Below are 18,408 nucleotides of genomic sequence, written 5' to 3'. Positions count from 1 at the left end.
CTTTTTTTTGGAGAAAGTAATAATTTTTTGGTCAAAAATATTATTTTTTTTTTAAAAAACTCTTATTTTTTTAATAAATAAGTATTATTTTTTCGTAAAATTTATTATTCATTAGTAAAAAATCATATTTTTTATTAGAAAATATTATTCTTTTTGTAAAAAGATTTATTGCCTAATAGAAAGTAATATTTTTTAGAAAAATTACTATGTTTTTAGTAAGAAATATTATTTTTCAATAAAAAGCATTATTTTTTAGTAAAAATTATTTTTTTTAACCAAATAATACTTTTTTATAATAAAATAATACTTTTTATTAAAAAATAATACTTTTTACTAAAGAATAATATTTTTTTCGATAATATATCTCTTTTTATTAAAAAAACAGGATTTTTTACTAAAAAATATTTTTTTTTCCTAAAAAAAAATTCTTTTTATTAAACAATCAAACTTTTTATTTAAAAAAAAATAGTTTTTGATAAAAAAATTATACTTTTTATTGAAAAATAATATTTTTTACTAAAAAATACTACTTTCTTTTAAACAATAAGTTTTTTATTAATGAAATCATATTTTCTATTAAAGAAATGTTACTCTTGAATAAAAAATTTTAGTTTTTAGTGCAAATAATATTTTCTATTAAAGAAAAATATTTTTTACTAAAGAATAATAGTTTTTAGAAAAAAATAATACTTTTTTTGGAGAGAATATTAATTTTTTGGTTAGAAATATTATTTTTTTATTAAAAACTCCTATTTTTTAATGAAAAGTATTATTTTTTCGTTAAATTTATTTTTCTGTAGTAAATCTCTTATTTTTTAATAAGAAGTATTATTTTTTAAGTACTATTTCTATTTTCTAGTAAAAACTATTTTTTTTAAATGAAAAAGTTTGATGGTTTAATAAAAAGAATTTTTGTTACAAAAAAATACTATTTTTCAGTAAAAAGTACCACTTTATTATAATAGAATATATTATTTTTTAGTTAAAAATATTATTTTTTATTAAAAAATCATGTTTTTTAATAAAAAAAAAAAAATAAAAAAACACGAAAAATAATAATTAAGAAAGAAAAGGTGTAAATTTGAAAAATAAAAATTTAAATGTTCAGTACCTATTAAAATTTTATATTAATATCAATTTAGAAAGACAATTACGGAAAATCATGTCAATTTTAAAAATTAAAATATTTTGGTCTTGGGAAAATTTGAATTTTGAAAAAATGACTTTTGCTGGAAAAACAGGAAGAGAGTATAGAGGATTGAGGAACATGAGTTGATGTTGCTATTAAGCAAGTCTTTACCGTTAAAGAAGACTAAAAGAAGAAGAAGAAGAATAAAAAAAGAACAAGAAGGTATAAACTGGAGTCAGGAGATAAAATATGGAACTGAACGTCCAAGGTGAAAGAGAATCAGCTTATTATTGAAAATACAACTCTTTTACGACTTTCCACAACCTTGGTTTTTACAGTTTTTCCCCACTGGTAGACACTAATCATAATATTTCCATCAAATATTTTAAAGCCGTTAAATTTTCGCCAGGATGCTGTCATCTTTTACCTTCAAGGTTTCCTCTTTTATTGACTATCAACTATATAGTCGATATTGTGTATAAAAAAGAAACACCTCCCATGTAGAAATATTCGAAAACAAATTTCCTCTAATTCAAAAAAGAAAAAAGTATCGTAACAAAAAGGTAAAAAATCGTATTGTAAATATTACCAATTGAATATTTACCTGAATCAAATAATTTTCTTTTTCAATGCAATATTGCAAAATATGACTACAGTAATAATAATAATAATTATTATTAACATACGATTATGCGAAAAAATTAAAAAATACGTAAACCAGGAGATAAATAAATTAAATTGAAACGTGTCAGTGAATGAATTATTTAAAAACTTTTAACATAGTTATTTTTAATTATATCATTTATGAATAATTCAAGGGAATGCATTTCTTCGTGCTAGACTTCTTCGAAAGGTCTAGCACGCAATGCTTAACCGCACTTCCGACAGACAATGCAACAAACCACTGTGTGTTGAAGTTTAAGACATTATCCTGTAACCGCATTTCCGGTTAGCGAAAACATAGTTATTAAAAAAATGTTCAATAATCGGAGCCAAATAATGTTCATTGATGAACATCTTCATTATTTAGCACGCTATTCAACCGCATTTCCTGCGTCAAAAAAGAATTTTTAATGGCAAATATATTTTTTTTCTTCATTCATCAACAGGAACAGAATTTTTATTCTGCTTTCGTATGTTCAAAAAAATAAAAGTAATACTTTTTTTTAAACCTGAATTTAAAATATTTAAATATAGAAAATATTTTTCACTCCTCGTTTTTTTCTTTCAGAAAAGAAATAATTATTAGGAAAAATAAGAAGTTTAGTAAACAATTTGCAATATTGCGAATTGTTGATGTTTTTAGAAAATTTTCGTTTAAGAGAAGTTTACATTTTGAAATTTCAAATCATTTCCATCGACTTGACCTTTTCAGGAGTCAATTTTTTTTTCTTTAAAAAAGAATACCGAGTTTCTATGTCATTTAAATTTTAAATCGTAGCTTTCGAAATTAAATTTAATTTGTATACATACAGGCAATGTGAACCTTGAAAATAGACAATAGTTGTAATCGAAACTGAAAAAATTTGCCTAAGGATAGAAAGAAAAGTTGAATTTAACTTCATTTTGGATTTGGAATGACAAATATACAGTAAGAGAGAAAAAGATACAGAAGAAAATAAAAAATTGGCAAATTTATCAAGAAAAAATTCTCAATTGTAATAAAAAAAAAAACTCACTACTTGGACTGGGCGAATTTTGAGGTGTTGAAGCTGATGTTGATATTGCACTCGTGGACGGAATTCTGTCATCACCAGTTACACTGCTCGGTCCTAAAGAGTCATGATCACTTATAGATGAATTAACACTGCTGCCATCGCAAAATTTTTTACTCCTTTTTCTTCCCGATGGTAGAGAGATAAATACATCATGATCTATGACATCATAACCCACCTGCTTAGACGAAAAAGAGAAAAAGGGAAAAATCACAACTTTATCAACACAAATTCAAATGTTAATAATAATCAAATGACTAAATTTCATGTACTATTAGATATATTTCTGGTCATTTTATGACTGTAGCAAAAACTCTATAAACTATTTATTATGCAAAAAAAATATATTAAAAAAAAATCATAAATACGATAATAAGAAATTTTAGAAAAATTAATTATTGTAATGAAAAAATAAAAAAATTTGCCAGGAAAAAAACATTAAGCTAAAGTTATCAATACAGAGTTTCCACGCAACGTGGAAACATGGAAAACTTGGAAATGTCAGGGAATTTTCTAAATCTTGAAAAAACCTGGAAAAGTCAGGGAATTTTGATCAGAATCCTGGAAAATTATTATTTTCTAATAGTCCTTACTTTTGAAATCTAATTTTACTTAAATATTTCAAAATTAATTGAATTTTATTTTTTAACAGAGTTGCGTTTACAATTTTCATAAATAGATAAACTTCAAAAGGTTTTAATTTAAAGTTTTAGAAAATTTTAATTTAGTATGAATGAATTAAATAATTAAAATTTTACAAAAATTCTATTATTTACAAATTTTTTATAAATTTCTTCGCAATAATTCAATTATTTTCATGAATAATAACATTTTGTACCAGAAATTCAATTATTTTCATAAATAATAAAATTCTAAATAGTTTTTCAATTTACTTTCATAAATAATAAAAACTCATCGTAGAATTTCAATTATTTTTAATACAATTTTAATGAAATTATTCTCGAAAATTGTAATTATTCTTAAAAAATTTTATTAAAATTCATCAAAGAAATTCAAATATGGTCAAAAGTTTAAATAAATTCTCGTCAAAATTTCAATAATAAAATTCTTCTTTAAAATTCAATTATTTTCAAAAACTTTTCTCAATTCAATCAAATTTTTTTTACAGAGATTTCAATTATTTTTAATACAATTTTAATCTTATTTCTCCAAAAAGAAGATTATTCTTAAAAATTTTCTTAAAATTCGTCAAAAGAATTTGAATTATTTAAAAATTTGTTGATAAAATTCTTTTCAAGAATTCAATTATTTTCAATACAATTTTAAGAAACTTTCTTAACAAGATTCAAATATTTTAAAACATTATTTTTAATGAAATTCTTCGAGAGAATTCAATTATTTTCAAAAATTTTGATAAAAATCTTTATACGATTTAAATTATTGTCATCACAATTTTAATTAAATTTGTTGAAATATTTTAATTTTTTTTTAAAAAGTTCATAATAAAATTCTTCAAAATAAATCAATTCTTCTCAAAAATTTTAATAAAATTATTCCAAAAATTCAATTTTTCCATAAATATTATTCTGACATTCTTCAATTAAATGTATTAGAATTTAAAATTTTAAAATATTAATTTAAAAATTCAATTAAACTTATTGAGAAAAATTAATTCTATAGAATTCTTAATTAAAAATATGAAAAGTTCAAATTTTCAAAGATTTTAATTTGAAATTCATTTTTAAATTAATATATATTAGAAAACTCTACGAAAATTCAATTATTTAACTATAAAAATAAATATTTTATTAAACAATTTAATGTTTCTTAAAATTGAATTTTTATAAAGAATTTTTGTCAGCAAATTTTTAAATAATTGAATTCATTTGACAAATTTAATATTTAATTTAATAAAAATTTTTAAGAATAATTGCATTTTTCGAGAAATTTGAAGAAAATTGTAATAAACAAAATTGAAATTCTGTCAATAATTTTATTTTAATTGAATTTCGGAGGAAAATATTATTTATAAAGATAATTGAAATTTTTGTAAATTTTTAAACATAATTGTATTTCTTAGAAGAATTTTATTTAAATTATTTTTAAAAAAATTGAATTGTTACTCAGAGAATTTGATTAAATTTTTTGAAAATAATTTTATTCTTTAATTTAATTAAAAATGCATTGAAAATAATACTTAAATTCTAATAAATAAATTGTAGCAAAGTTTATTAAAATAATTAAATTTCTTTGATAAATTTTAATAAAATTTTTAAGAATAATAACTTTTTTCGAGGAATTCCATTAAAATTGTATTAAAAAAATAATTGAAATTCAGCATTGAGTTTTATTATTTATAAAAATAATTCAATCACTGTAAAAAATGTTGTTATTTATAAAAATAATTGACTAATATATGAAAATAATTTGTAAATAATTGAATTTCTGTGAAATTTTTTTCTGCTTGAAAAAATTTTGTGAAATTATTATTTTTGTAACTGCTTCAAAATTCAATTTGTTTTAGTGTTTTTGACTGAAAATTCTTTTACAAATACATTATTTTTAATAATCAGTTACATATATATTTAAAAATTTAACTAATTTCAGAAGAATTTTAGTTATTAAAATATTTTTAAGTGTAAGTTTTTTTTATATTTCTAATTAAATTCATATAAAATTGAAATTTTACAAAATTTTAAATCAAAATCCTTTGAAGTTTATCTACTTATGACAAATTGTAATTCGATAAAAATTCCCTGACTTTTACAGGTTTTTTCAAGGTTTATAAAATTCCCTGACATTTCCAGGTTTCCAGGTTGCGTAGCAACCGAGTAATTAATTTAGATAATTAATTTGTAATTTAGATTTATTTATTTATTTATTTATTTATGACATTCAATCATTTATGATTGAAGTTATTTTTAATAAAAGGGCGTTTTTCTTTTTGTAATCCCGTATAAATTGTTAAATAAATAAATTTCTACTATTTTACTATTTTTCTTACTATTTTTGAAATAAATTTTACAATTTGTAAAATTCAGTTCGGAGATAATGATAAAATTTATTATATATTTAACTTTGCTAGTTTCTGTTAATTCTTACTATATTTCAATTTTATTATTTTTGAGGAATTATCTTTTAAGTAACACAACTAATTTCTTAAAAACTCACGCTCATGAAAATTGGAGGTAAATTTAACTTGAAAAAAATTTCGTTTTCAAAAATATTGCATTCTTAGAGTACCTAAATTTTACAGTTCTGAATTGTATAGTAAAAATTATTTTTTTACGTTTCTGTTAATTTTTATACTATTTTTCTAATTCTTAAAAATCAGTTACTATTTTCCGAGTATTTTTAATTTAATACAGAATTAATTAAATTAAAAATTTTATTTAATAGTAAAAATTACAATTACAAGCGTTAAAATTACAATTGGTAAAATTCTCTTTAGAAGCTAATAGTGAAAATTACAATTACAATTGGTAAAATTCAGTTTAGAAATATAGTAAAATTTATTACTCAACTTTTCTAGTTTCTACAACTTTTATTATTTTCAAATTAAATTTTAAAATTAGTACTATTTACAATTAGTAAAAATATAGTAAAAATTGTTTTTCTACTTTTGTTAGTTTCTGGCAATTTTTACTATTTTTATAGTAATTTTTACAAATAGTAAAATTTAGGTTGGAAGTGTAGTGAATGTTATATTGTTTAAAAAGAAATAATGTTAGAAGTAAAAAAAAAAATTTCCAAACCTCTCCTGGTTGTAATTCGTGTTTCATTATTGATTTTTGATCTCTCACTAATGCAATTTGACGTGCCATTATACGTTGTCGATCCTTAAGAATAATGCACTTTTCACACTTGCAAATTTTATATCGACAAAATTTCTTATGATCTTTGAGTTTAATTGTCAATCCGTGATTACGGCAACGCGCACAATTTGGTGATGACCTATCTTTTTTTAATTGATTTTTTAAATTTGACAAATTGTCTTTGTCTTGACCCATTTAGAATTACTTACAACACTTTCTAATACATGAATACGTATATCCAACTTTTTTTTATGAACTTTTTTTTGGGGGATTTTTCTTTTTTAAATCCCACCTTTTTTTTATTTATTTATTTCTCACTTCACTATCACAATATTTTTCGTTCCGTTTAGAATAAATCATATTCTTCTTTTCTCCTTCTTGTTAAAATCAACTGAAACAAAAATAAAAAATTGCAGTTGAATTTTTTGAAACGAAAAAAAAAATTATTTTTTTTGAAGATTAAATATAGTACTTTTTGCAAAAATTACTTTTTTTTATTTACTTTTCCAATTATGTAATTTTTTATCGTTTAAATAATAATGAAAATAAAATATTTGAATAAGTTGTTTATCACCATCAATAATATTTATTATTTCTTATATATTATTAATTATTTAATTACTATTATATATTCTTAAGCAATAAAGTGGAGAATAGAAAATAAATTAAAAAGTAGAATTAAGATAAAAAATTGAAAGAAAATAAAAAATTGAAATAATGGAAAATATTGGAAAATTTTTTATCGTCAAAAATATTATATATATTGTCATATTATTATTAAATAATGTCTTGCTCTTTAAATTTATATTTTAAAAAAATTAATACTACCCACCTATAAATTGCTGACGTTTGTGAATGTTCATTCATTTCACGATTACTGGAGGTATTTAAACAATGATGATGATGATCATCATTCTTTTCATTCACCTGAAAATAGAAAATTGTTAATTGTAAATTATCATTTAAGGATTGATTTATTTTAAACTGTTCTTTTCTTTCCGTTAAATTAATTAAAAGTATAATTACAATTAAACTGAAATTAATTAAAAATTAAAAATTGTAAATCATTTAATTTTAATGTTTCTCCTACTGAATGAAAATTTGTATTTTCTATTATTTTGCAACTACAGAAAATAAATAAATAAGAAAATAAAGAAATTCGCGAATTTTCAACAATTTCTTCACATTTAGAAAGTCGGCCATCACTGTATTTAACTTTATATGTATCTCTGCTTCCATGAATAGACTTGAGGTAAAGATCGAAACTAGAAACGTCAAGGGTGAACTTTTTCTGACATTTCTTTCTTAAGTCTCTGCGAACAACTTATACAAAGTTTAAATTTATGGCAATATATATATAGATATATATGTTTTACTATATATATATAATAAAACCTCAATTAGTCGCTCGAACAATAAGTGTTTCTATAGTTTAGTGTAAATGCGAGTATACACTAAAAATACACCATAAGAGTACATATATACTATTTTCAACGCCTCTCAACGTGACTTATTTCAGTGTTGCAAACCCATTAAACTCATTATTATGCAAAGAGCTATCGATCTCAATAAACGAGTCGATAGTCTGCTTTCTGAAAAGTGTATATACATATATATATATAGTGAATTCATTGTTACTATTGAGAGTGTTTAACCCCTTATAGTTGTGTTGCATTTTCATTCAGATGGTAATTTTTTCTTTTCTATTTATTTTACACCGAACCATAATTAGTGCTACTGACCGTCAAATTAACCTCAAGCCAAACCAAAATCTTCTTGAAAAAAAAAAGAAAAAGAAATTATCACTCAAAAAGAAATAACGTTTGTGAATAATAATAATAAAAGAAGAAGAAGAATAGAAAGAAAAAGAAAAGCTTGACAAGAAATTTGCAAAAAATAATTTCTAATAAAGATTTAAATAGTTCTAGACAAGTACTTAGATAATTTAAAAATGCGTCTTTAATTGTCAATTTGTATCTTTTTTTAACATAATTAATAAACACAATTTTTAAACATAATTATTATTATCTCGAATCTTTTGATTTTAATTTAATCATGTTCGGAAATTTTTTTTCCCTCCTTTTTTTTAACTTATTTTTTGGTGTAAATTTTACAATTGGTAAAATTTAGTTTTGGGAGTACGGTAAAATGTAAAAGTGTTAGTTCCTGTCGAATTCTATACTGTTTTACTGCGTTCTTTTTACTATTTTACAATTTTTGGACTTAAATTTACAATTGGTAGGATAGTAATTATTAGTTTGCTATTTTCTGTCAATTTTTACTTAAAACTTACGTAGGAAATTTTACAGAATGTAAAATATAGTTTAGAAGTGCAGTAAAAGTTTGCTAATTTTTGTCAAATTCTTTTATTTTACAATTTTTTTTTTTACTATTTTCGGAGTAAATTTTTAAATTTGTAAAATTCAGTTTGAAAGTGTAAGCAATGATATTATTTACTTTACCAGTTTCTGACAACTTTTATTTATTTTATTAATTTTTTTTTACTATTTTCGAAATAAATTTTACAATTTGTAAAATTCTGTTCGGATATCTAGTAGTAAAATTTATTATTGAACTTTGCTAGTTTCTGGCAATTTTCACTATTTTTAGATTTTATTACTTTTGTAGTAAATTTTACAATTTTTTTCTCACTATTTTCGGAGTAAATTTTAAAATTTGTAAAATTCAGTTCGGATATAATAGTAAAATTTATTATTTAACTTTGCAAGTTTCTGTTAAATTTTACTATTTTTCGATTTTATTACTTTTAGACTAAATTTTACAAATAGTAGGTAAAATTTATTTCAAAAGAATAGTAAAAGTTATTTATTTACTTTACTATTTTCTGTCAATTTTTATTTAAAACTTACATATCAAATTTTACAGAATGTAAAATATAGTTCAGAAGTGCAGTAAAAGTTTGCTAATTTCTATCAAATTCTTTTATTTTACAATTTTTTCTACTATTTTTAGAGTAAATTTTAAAATTTGTAAAATTCAGTTTGAAAATGTAGTGAAAACTATTATTTACTTTGCTGGCTTCTGTCAAATTTTACAATTTCACTACAATTTTTGGGCAAAATCTTACAATTGGAAAAAATTATTTCTCTTCTTTTCTGTCAATTTTTACTGTTTTCGTAGTAAATTTTATAGAAGATAAAATTTAGTTTTAGTAAATAATAATATATAATATAATATAATATAATATATAATAATATATTATTTACTTCACTAGTTTGTGTCGACTTCTACTATTTTGCTAATTTTTTTTTACTATTTTCGAAGCAAATTTTACAATTGATAAAATTTAGTTTGGATGTATAGTAAAATTTATTAAACTTTGCTACTTTCTGTCAATTTTTACTATTTTTGGATTTTATTACTTTTGGAGTAAATTTTACAAATAGTAAAATTTAATTTGGAAGAATAGTAAAAATTATTTGTTTACTTTGCTGTTTTTTGTCAATTTTTACAATTTTCGTAACTTTATTACGATTTTACGAAATTTGCAAAGTTTACAAATTTTACAAATTGTAAAATTTAGTTAAAAAGTATAGTAAAAGTTGCTGAATGTCTTCTTTGCTGGTTTTCGTTAACTTCTACAATTTTACTTTTTTATTATTTTTGGTCCAAATTTTACATTGATAAAATTCAGTTTAGAAGCATAGTAAAATATATTACTCCACTTTGCTAATTTTTTTCAACTTTTATTATTTTTAAATTAAATTTTGCAGTTGCTAGTTTCTGGAAATTTTTACTATATTTCTATTTTTATAGTAATTTTTACAATTTGTAAAATTTAGTTCTAAAGTATAGTATAAATTATTTTTCCACTTTGACAGTTTCTGTCAATTTTTACTATTTTTATAGTAATTTTTACAAATAGTAAACTTTAGTTCGAAAGTGTAGTGAATTTTATTGTTTACTTTGCTAGTATCTAATTTTTACCATTTTCAGAGTGTTTTTAAGTTGTTTTTTTTAAGTATTTACGTTAAAAAATTTATTTGAATGTAGGTACAAATTTACAAGTGGTAAAATTTACTTTGGAAGTACAGTAAAAATTATTAGACCACTTTGCTAGCTTCTATCAGTTTTTACTTTTCTCAAAAGTAAATTTCACTAATTGGTAAAATTTTGTTTGGAAGTATAGTAAAAGTTATTTGTCGATTTTAGTATTTCTGCCAATTTTGACTATTTTTGCAGTAAATTTTGCCAAAATTAGTAAAATTTAGTTTCGAAGTATAGTAAAATTAATAACTACACTTTGCTATTTTCCACTAATTTTGATTATTTTCGGAGTAAATCTCTTTGCAATTAACAAAATTCAATTTCGAAAATATAGTAAATTTTACTTCAAAAATTTTGCTAGTTTCTGTCAACTTTTACTATTTTTGTAGTAAATTTTGACAATTGTTGAAATTTAGTTCAGAAGTATAGTAAAATTTGCAACTGCACTTTGCTAATATCTTCTAATTTTTATTATTTTTTATGTAAATTTTTTCCAATTGTAAAAATTTATTTTCTATTTTCATTTATTTATTTAATTTTTTTAATTTGTGAAGTAAATTTTTTAAAAATCGTAAAATTTACTTTTTAAAAATATAATAAAAAAAATGTCCTACTATTTCAAAAGTTTACTGTTAAAAAGTTTATTATTTTTTGTATAAATTGGTAAATTTATAAATTTTGTTTTAAATTTTACTGATTGTTTTTTATCTTCCGTCTGCGTATTTCTATGAAACATATATACTTATATGTGACGCTCTAAAGTTTATTGAATATATAAATTTTAATGATTTTTTACAGTGTCGGATTTATTTACGCCAAGTCTATATTGATCGGCCCAGTTTTGCATCCGTTGAATTTTAATTGTTCATTTTTAAAAAATGCAGTCTCTCATTATAAAGGTATAAATCTTTCACAATGTTTTTTTTTCTCTGACCACATTTATTATTCATCTGTCACTTAAAAGTTAATTTTTTCTATCAACATAAAGTTTTTATTTGGAGAAAAAGTTGCATAAATGCATAAAGCTCAGTATAAATATATATAAATAACTGATGAAATGCATAATTGTAAACAAATATATAAATTTGTAACTATGTAAATAAATAAATAAATAAAATAAATGAAAAATAAATAAATAAAGTAAATTAAATAAATGAAAAATAAATAAATAAATAAAATAAAATAAAACAAAATAAATGAATGAAAAATAAATAAATTTTCAATGTAAATAACAAGATATTTGTATTTTTGGAAATTTTTTTTCAAACGAACTTCTGTTTTATTTAATATTAATAAATATAAGGTGAAGGGAAATTTTTTTTTTATTTTTCACAATGTATTCGTAGAGCTACCGAGCGTTCCTTATAATATAAAATATAAACTTATAAAACTTGTAGGTATAGTCTATAGATAAACAAGCTTGCAAAGTAGCGCGTGCTCTTTTTGTTTTAGTAATTGTTCTTACATGAAGTAAAAATATCTTATATCATTAAAAGCCAATTTACTTGAGCGGAAATAGTGTATTAATTTTACACTATATTCAACCTTCAGTGAATAAAAATATGTACTAATAATTATAATATTCTTTTCATAATTTTAAATTATTCTTTAAATCTTTTTTCTCCTTTTTATATTTTAAAAATTATTTGAAAAAATAAAAGTCAAAATTAGTCAAATTTTCCTTTTTCTCGTTACGATTGTAAAAGAGAAAAGAGCAAAATTAAAATGGTCGAATTTTGAAAGGTATTTATTTCTAAATCTCTCTCTCTCTCTCTCAAATTGTAAATAACTTTTTCCAAAAAGTTTAACCAATGCTCAACGAAAACCGCAATTCGGTTTTAAACCTCACACCTCCAGGCAATTGATACAACAACAAGAAAGAAGAAAATTTAGTTTATTTATTTATTTTTTTCTCTTTTTCATAAAGCAATATTGGAGAATAAAAATAACCGTAGATAATGTCATCATATATAGGAGTCACAATAATTATTGCATTCGATTCATTAACAACACACTATGATAAATTATGTACATTCTTGATTCTATAATTTGCATGCTATTTATCGTTAGTAAGTATATTCCTTATCAACGTTCATTATTATACATGACCTATGTTGCTCCTGCACATTTTAGAACAAAAATGTGCAATTCTGTATATAATAGAAATTTTTTTCGCTTTGTAAAATTATACCCGCTGGTTTTTTCCCCCAATCAATACAAGAAAAAAAAATAATTTTTTCTCTAATTTTGATTTTGTTTCCTGATGAGTATAGATTGATGACAAATTTGACAGATTGTATAAATTCATATTCTCAAAGTCAATGGCAGTTTACTGCAACGAAACAAGAATATTGATCTTCTATGTCGCGCAATTTAGCTATAAATAAATTTTATCCAATGCGAGTAAGACTCCTATTCACCAACATTATATTCTTTCGATGATAGTCGATCAATACTGTGAAAAACTTATAGTTTCTATGTTTCACATTTATAGGCTTGTACTCGCACTATTTCTCTGACAATGAACGAACCTAAGCTTTATAATGTATGATATAAAGTAGTATATTGCTCGATTTAAAAAAATTAACAGTGCCCTTACACACAGTATATTGTAAATGACAAACAGACAAAATATATATACATATATATCGTGTGTGTGTGTGTGTGCCGGCGGCGATTTCACGACGAGCAGAGACATTGTTTCCTTGACTACATAGTGTATAAAGACTCATTAAATAGTCCATGGCATCAATATGGAAATGTATATTACAACACAATGAATTTTAAAAATGAAAATTCGCATTCTAGATAATATTTTACCAAGAATAGTTTCAATAAAATTCGACAAAAAAAAGGAGGGAAAGAATTTTGAAACTAGAAGAAAAGATTTAAAAAAAATTAATTTTAAAATAGTAAGCTACTGATTTAATTTTGATAGTTGGTAATAACTGAGTTTTACTATTTTTGAATTAGAAAGTAAACAGTACTTTGGAAAAAAAAATTTTTTGTTTTATTTTTTTTCCAATTTCTTGAAGAAAATCTTGAGTAAAAATATTTATAAATAGATAAATAAATAAATAAATAAATAAATAAAGTAAGTTACAAGTTGTATACGAAAGTCTAAAGATAATTATAGTAATTTTTTACTTTACTCAAGTTTACACTCGAAACAGTATGATTATACTCTACTAAAGTTTACACTCGATACAATAAGATTTACTCATGGAAAGAGGGAAAAAGAGAAAGAAAAAAAAACTACGGGAAAATGAAAAAAAATTTAGTTAATTAATCTAATTTTCTTGTAAATTTATATCAAATTTAAATTAATTTAATTGAACACAAAGAAAAAGCGCACTGGTAAAATTTACTTCGAAAGTAGTAAAACTAACTTCGAAGAGAAATTTACTTCGAAAATAGTAAAAGTTTACTATAAAAAAAAATTACATCTGAGAAAATTACATCAGTAAAATTTACTCAGAAAATAGTAATAATTTACTACTGAATTAAAAATTTCTTATAAATTTTAGCAAAAAATTACTTTTGGATAAAAATTTACTTTCCAAATTCTGAAAATTGACTAAAAAATTAAAAATTACATCAGTAAAATTTACTCAGAAAATAGTAATAATTTACTATGGAATTAAAAATTACTTACAAATTTTAGCAAAAAATTACTTCTGAGAAAAATTTACATTCAAAATAGTAATAATTGATTAATTTAAATTGATAGAATTAACAAAAATTAAATTACTTGGAACTCAATTATATTGTAATTGCCGTTGCTTCGAAGTTCAAAAAATTATTAATAATTATGAGCAAAAAATTACTTTGGAGAGAAATTTACTTCCAAGATAGTAATAATTTACTACAAAATTAAAAATTACTATTAAATTTAAATACAAATTACTTCTGAGAAAAATTTACTTACAAAATAGTATAAATTTATTAATTTAAAATAATCAAATTAATGTCAATTAAATTAATTGAATTCAATTAAATTAATTGAATTCAATTAAATTGAACTTAGAGTTACTTCAAAGTTAGAAAAATTACTAATAAATTTTAGCAAAAAATTACTTCTGAGAGAAATTTACCTCCAAAATATTCAAAAATTTACTACGAAATGAAAAATTACTAGTGAATTTTAGTAAAAATTATTTCGGAGTGAAATTTACTTTCAAAATAATAAAAATTTACTACGAAATTAAAAATTACTAATAGATTTTAGGAAAAATTACTTCTGAAAAAAATTTACGTACAAAATAGTAATAATTTATTAATTTAAATTAATCGAATTAACAAAAGTTAAATTAATTGAACTCAATTAAATTGTAATTGATGTTGCTTCGAAGTTAAAAACATTAATAAATTTGAGCAAAAAATTACTTCGGAAAGAAATTTACTCCAAAAATATTGATTAATTAAAAATTAAACATTATGAATTTAAAAATTACTAATGAATTTTAGACATTTTAGTACAAAATTACTTCTAAGAAGAATTTACTTCCAAAATAATAAAAATTTACTACAAAATTAAAAATATAGACGTAGTAAAATTTATGCTCCAAAAATTGTACAAATTAGTAATAATTTTCTTCGAAAAACTACGGACCAAGTAAAATTGACTTCAAAATTAGTAGAAATTACTTCGGACGCAGTAAAATTTATTCTTAAAAAATAGTAAAAAAATCAGTAATAAATTTTAGTAGGGGAACATAGTCTAGGTCGGCCACCTTTTTGACTTTTGTTTATAACTTTTTTTTAAAAATGAATTTGGACAATTGAAGTATATGGTTGGAAAGTCCTGTTTAATAGGAACATTTTTTCTGTACAAAGTAAATTGACAGGTTTAAAAATGAAAAAGTTATAAAGATTTAAAAAAAAAAAAATTTGTAGTCCAGGTTGGCCATTACAGTCAAGGTCGGCCATGTTTAAAATTCAAAGGGCATTAATCGTTAAAAAATAAAATGACATGTTTAGAGTTACGGAAAATTGATTCTTTATTGTTTACAGTTTGTAACTTAATGAAATAACAAAATAATAACAATAAACAATATAAAAAAATAAATATAAATAAAAAAAATTTTTGCACTAAAATATTAATAAAATTAAATAAAAATATTAATAAGATGATCAATTATATTATGAGTTATACAGAATTGCAGTTTTTGCAAATGAAGTAGCTCGTCCTCAACTTTGCGCATTTTAAACACATAGTGGCCGACCTTGACAGTAAGTAACATTACCGAATTGTTGTAACCATAAAGAAATACGTTTCGGGATTCGATTTTTTACTTTGTTTTCCTTTCAACCATGAGTCCCACAAATTTTCTGCATACTTGCCTTGACGATTCAATTTGTTTTTTATCTTTTATTAATGGTTTTTCACATTATGCACAAAACTTTTTTTGAGCTTTTTTTGTACCGACGTCACAGAAAACACAATTTTCGATTTTCCGAAAATGTAATTGAACAAAAAGTTAGGTTTCACTAAGACAAGCTTCGACAAAAATGCGCGTAGGTGGCGCTAGTGAACTTGACAAAAAAACGCGAGTGGCCTACCTAGACAGTAGGCCAACCTTGACTACATTCCCCTAATAATATTTAATTTGCAAATAGTAAAAATTACTGATCAATTTTATTAAAAATTACTTCGGTCGCAGTAAAATTTATTCCGAAGTTAATACAAATTAATAATAAATTTTTCTTACAATTACTTTGGAGAGAAATTTACTGAAAAAGTAGTAAAAATTTTTCTTTGATATTAGCAAAACATATTTCTAATGCAGTAAAATTTTGTGTCAAAGAAAACAAAATATTAAAAATTACTAATAAATTTTAGTAAACGTTACTTCAGAGAACAATTTACTTCCAAAATAGTAAAGATTTACTTTAAAAATAAACATTATTAACAAATTTTAATAACAATTACTTCGGAAAGAGATTTATTTCCAAAATTATAATAAAAATTTACCACGAAATGAATCGAATTAACAAAATATAAAATAATCGAATTAAATTACATTAATTATAAATTAAATTGTAAATATTTATAAATAGTTTATAAACGTAAATATTAAGTAAATAAATAAAAATAAAAAAATAATAAAAATAAAATAAATACATTAAAAATAAAATTTGTAGTAAATTAAAAAAATGAAATAAAATTTTTCCGCAGTAAAACTTTAAATAATTGAATTTAAAAATGTCAGTAATTAATTCAAATTAGTTTAAACATTTTTATTAATTCAGATTTATGGAGTGATGTAAGCAACAAAGACTAAAGTAAAATTCATAGTGAATTTCTATTAGAAATTTTGTAATATTTCCCGATAAGTGAATTTTTAATATCAAAATTACTAATTAGTAAATTCTAATTACTACTATTAAGTATTAATTAGAAAATTTTAGGAAAAAAAAATGAGTAAAATCTATTTCGAACCCAGCAATAATTATTCCGAAATAGAAAAAATTGGTGTGGGGGAAATTTTTTTTTAAATTTGTAATGAATATTAAAAGAGTAAATAAAAAATTTTAATAACAAACAAAGATAAAATAAAATGTAGAAATTTTGAATATTACTTTGTAAATAGTTAAGGTTACTCTAAATTTTTTCTGTTTTTATTCAAACAAAAATGAATCACAAAAGTGATACAAATAGTGTAAAGAAATTATATTTTAAAGAATTATTTATGAACAAATTTTGAACAAATTGTTCTGAATAATTTTGAATTGTAAGAACCAAAACTCGATCTATGATGCTTTATTCAAGTTTCGGTGCAAATTAAATTTTTTCTAAACTACGAATCGCAAGTAAACTTGAACCATGATATTCTATTCAAGTTTTTAAAATTTAATTCTAATGTATTGCATTGAATTAAATAAAAAAATCACTAAATAGTTATTCATTTTTTTCCAAATGAATAAAATAATTATTTTCAAAATGCAGTTTATTAGTGAATTTTTACTGCTTTTCGAAATAAATTGTTCTACGACTGAAGAAAATTTTTACTATTTTCAAAGAAAATTTTTCTACGCTTGAAGTAATTTTTACCAAGATTTTTCTAATTTGCACTATTTTTGAAGTAAATTTTTCTAAATTTGATAGAATTTAGAAATTTTTGCGAAAAATTTATTCTAAATATAAGTCAAATGTAGTAAACATTTTTTTGCAAATTGTAAACTTTAATCTCGGGGAAAAATTAGGAAAAATTACTTTGGACGCAGTAAAATTTATTCTCCAAACACAGTAAAAAAAAATTAGTAATAAATTTTAGTAATAATTACTTTGCATATAGTAAAAATTACTGATAAATTTTATTAAAAATTACTTCGGTCGCAGTAAAATTTATTCCGAAGTTAATACAAATTAATAATAAAGTTTTGTTAAAGTTAATTCGGAGAGAAATTTATTAAGAAAAGTAGTACAAATTAACTCTCGAAATTAGCAAAAAATATTTCTAATGCAGAAAAATTTTGTCTCAAAAGAAAAAACAAAACAAAAACAAAAAAATAGTAAAAATTACTATTTTACGAAAAAAAATAAATCCCTCCGAAGAGGGATTTACTTCCAAAATAGTAAAAATTTACTTCGAAAATACTTTTAAGTATTTTTTTAGAAAAATACTTTTTAGTAAAAATTACTTCTGAAATTAAATTACTTCTATAATGGTGACAAATTTACTATGAAAATATAAATTACTAATAGTTGTTAGTAAAAATTACATCTGAGAATAATTTACTTCCGAAATAGTAAAAGTTTACTCCGAAAATTAAAATT

General features: G+C 21.5%; 1 protein-coding gene and 1 long non-coding RNA gene across 6 annotated transcripts in view; one reads left to right on the top strand and one right to left on the bottom strand.

The window, feature by feature from the left end:
• LOC122511646 overlaps positions 1 to 18,408 on the top strand; it is a 208,359-nt gene that overhangs the window by 135,473 nt on the left and 54,478 nt on the right. The window lies entirely within an intron of this gene.
• The window catches only part of LOC122511643, a 159,738-nt gene that overhangs the window by 87,434 nt on the left and 53,896 nt on the right, over positions 1 to 18,408 (bottom strand). For 4 of the 5 annotated variants that reach the window (XM_043627021.1, XM_043627020.1, XM_043627019.1 and 1 more), the window contains 3 exons: positions 7,453 to 7,547; positions 6,561 to 7,011; positions 2,809 to 3,025 (listed from right to left, as the gene is read on the bottom strand). In XM_043627021.1, coding sequence (XP_043482956.1) covers positions 2,809 to 3,025; positions 6,561 to 6,815 — 472 coding nt within the window. In that variant the 5' untranslated portion in view covers positions 6,816 to 7,011; positions 7,453 to 7,547. The remainder of the gene's footprint in view (positions 1 to 2,808; positions 3,026 to 6,560; positions 7,012 to 7,452; positions 7,548 to 18,408) is intronic. The other variant, XM_043627023.1, reaches the window with a different exon arrangement.

The sequence above is a fragment of the Leptopilina heterotoma genome, unplaced genomic scaffold (genome assembly GCF_015476425.1).
Source record: "Leptopilina heterotoma isolate Lh14 unplaced genomic scaffold, ASM1547642v1 Lhet_88, whole genome shotgun sequence".
In the NCBI taxonomy this organism is placed as follows: Eukaryota; Metazoa; Arthropoda; class Insecta; order Hymenoptera; family Figitidae; genus Leptopilina; species Leptopilina heterotoma.
Note: the sequence above shows the minus strand (reverse complement) of the source record. Positions and strands in the feature narration are given on the sequence as shown.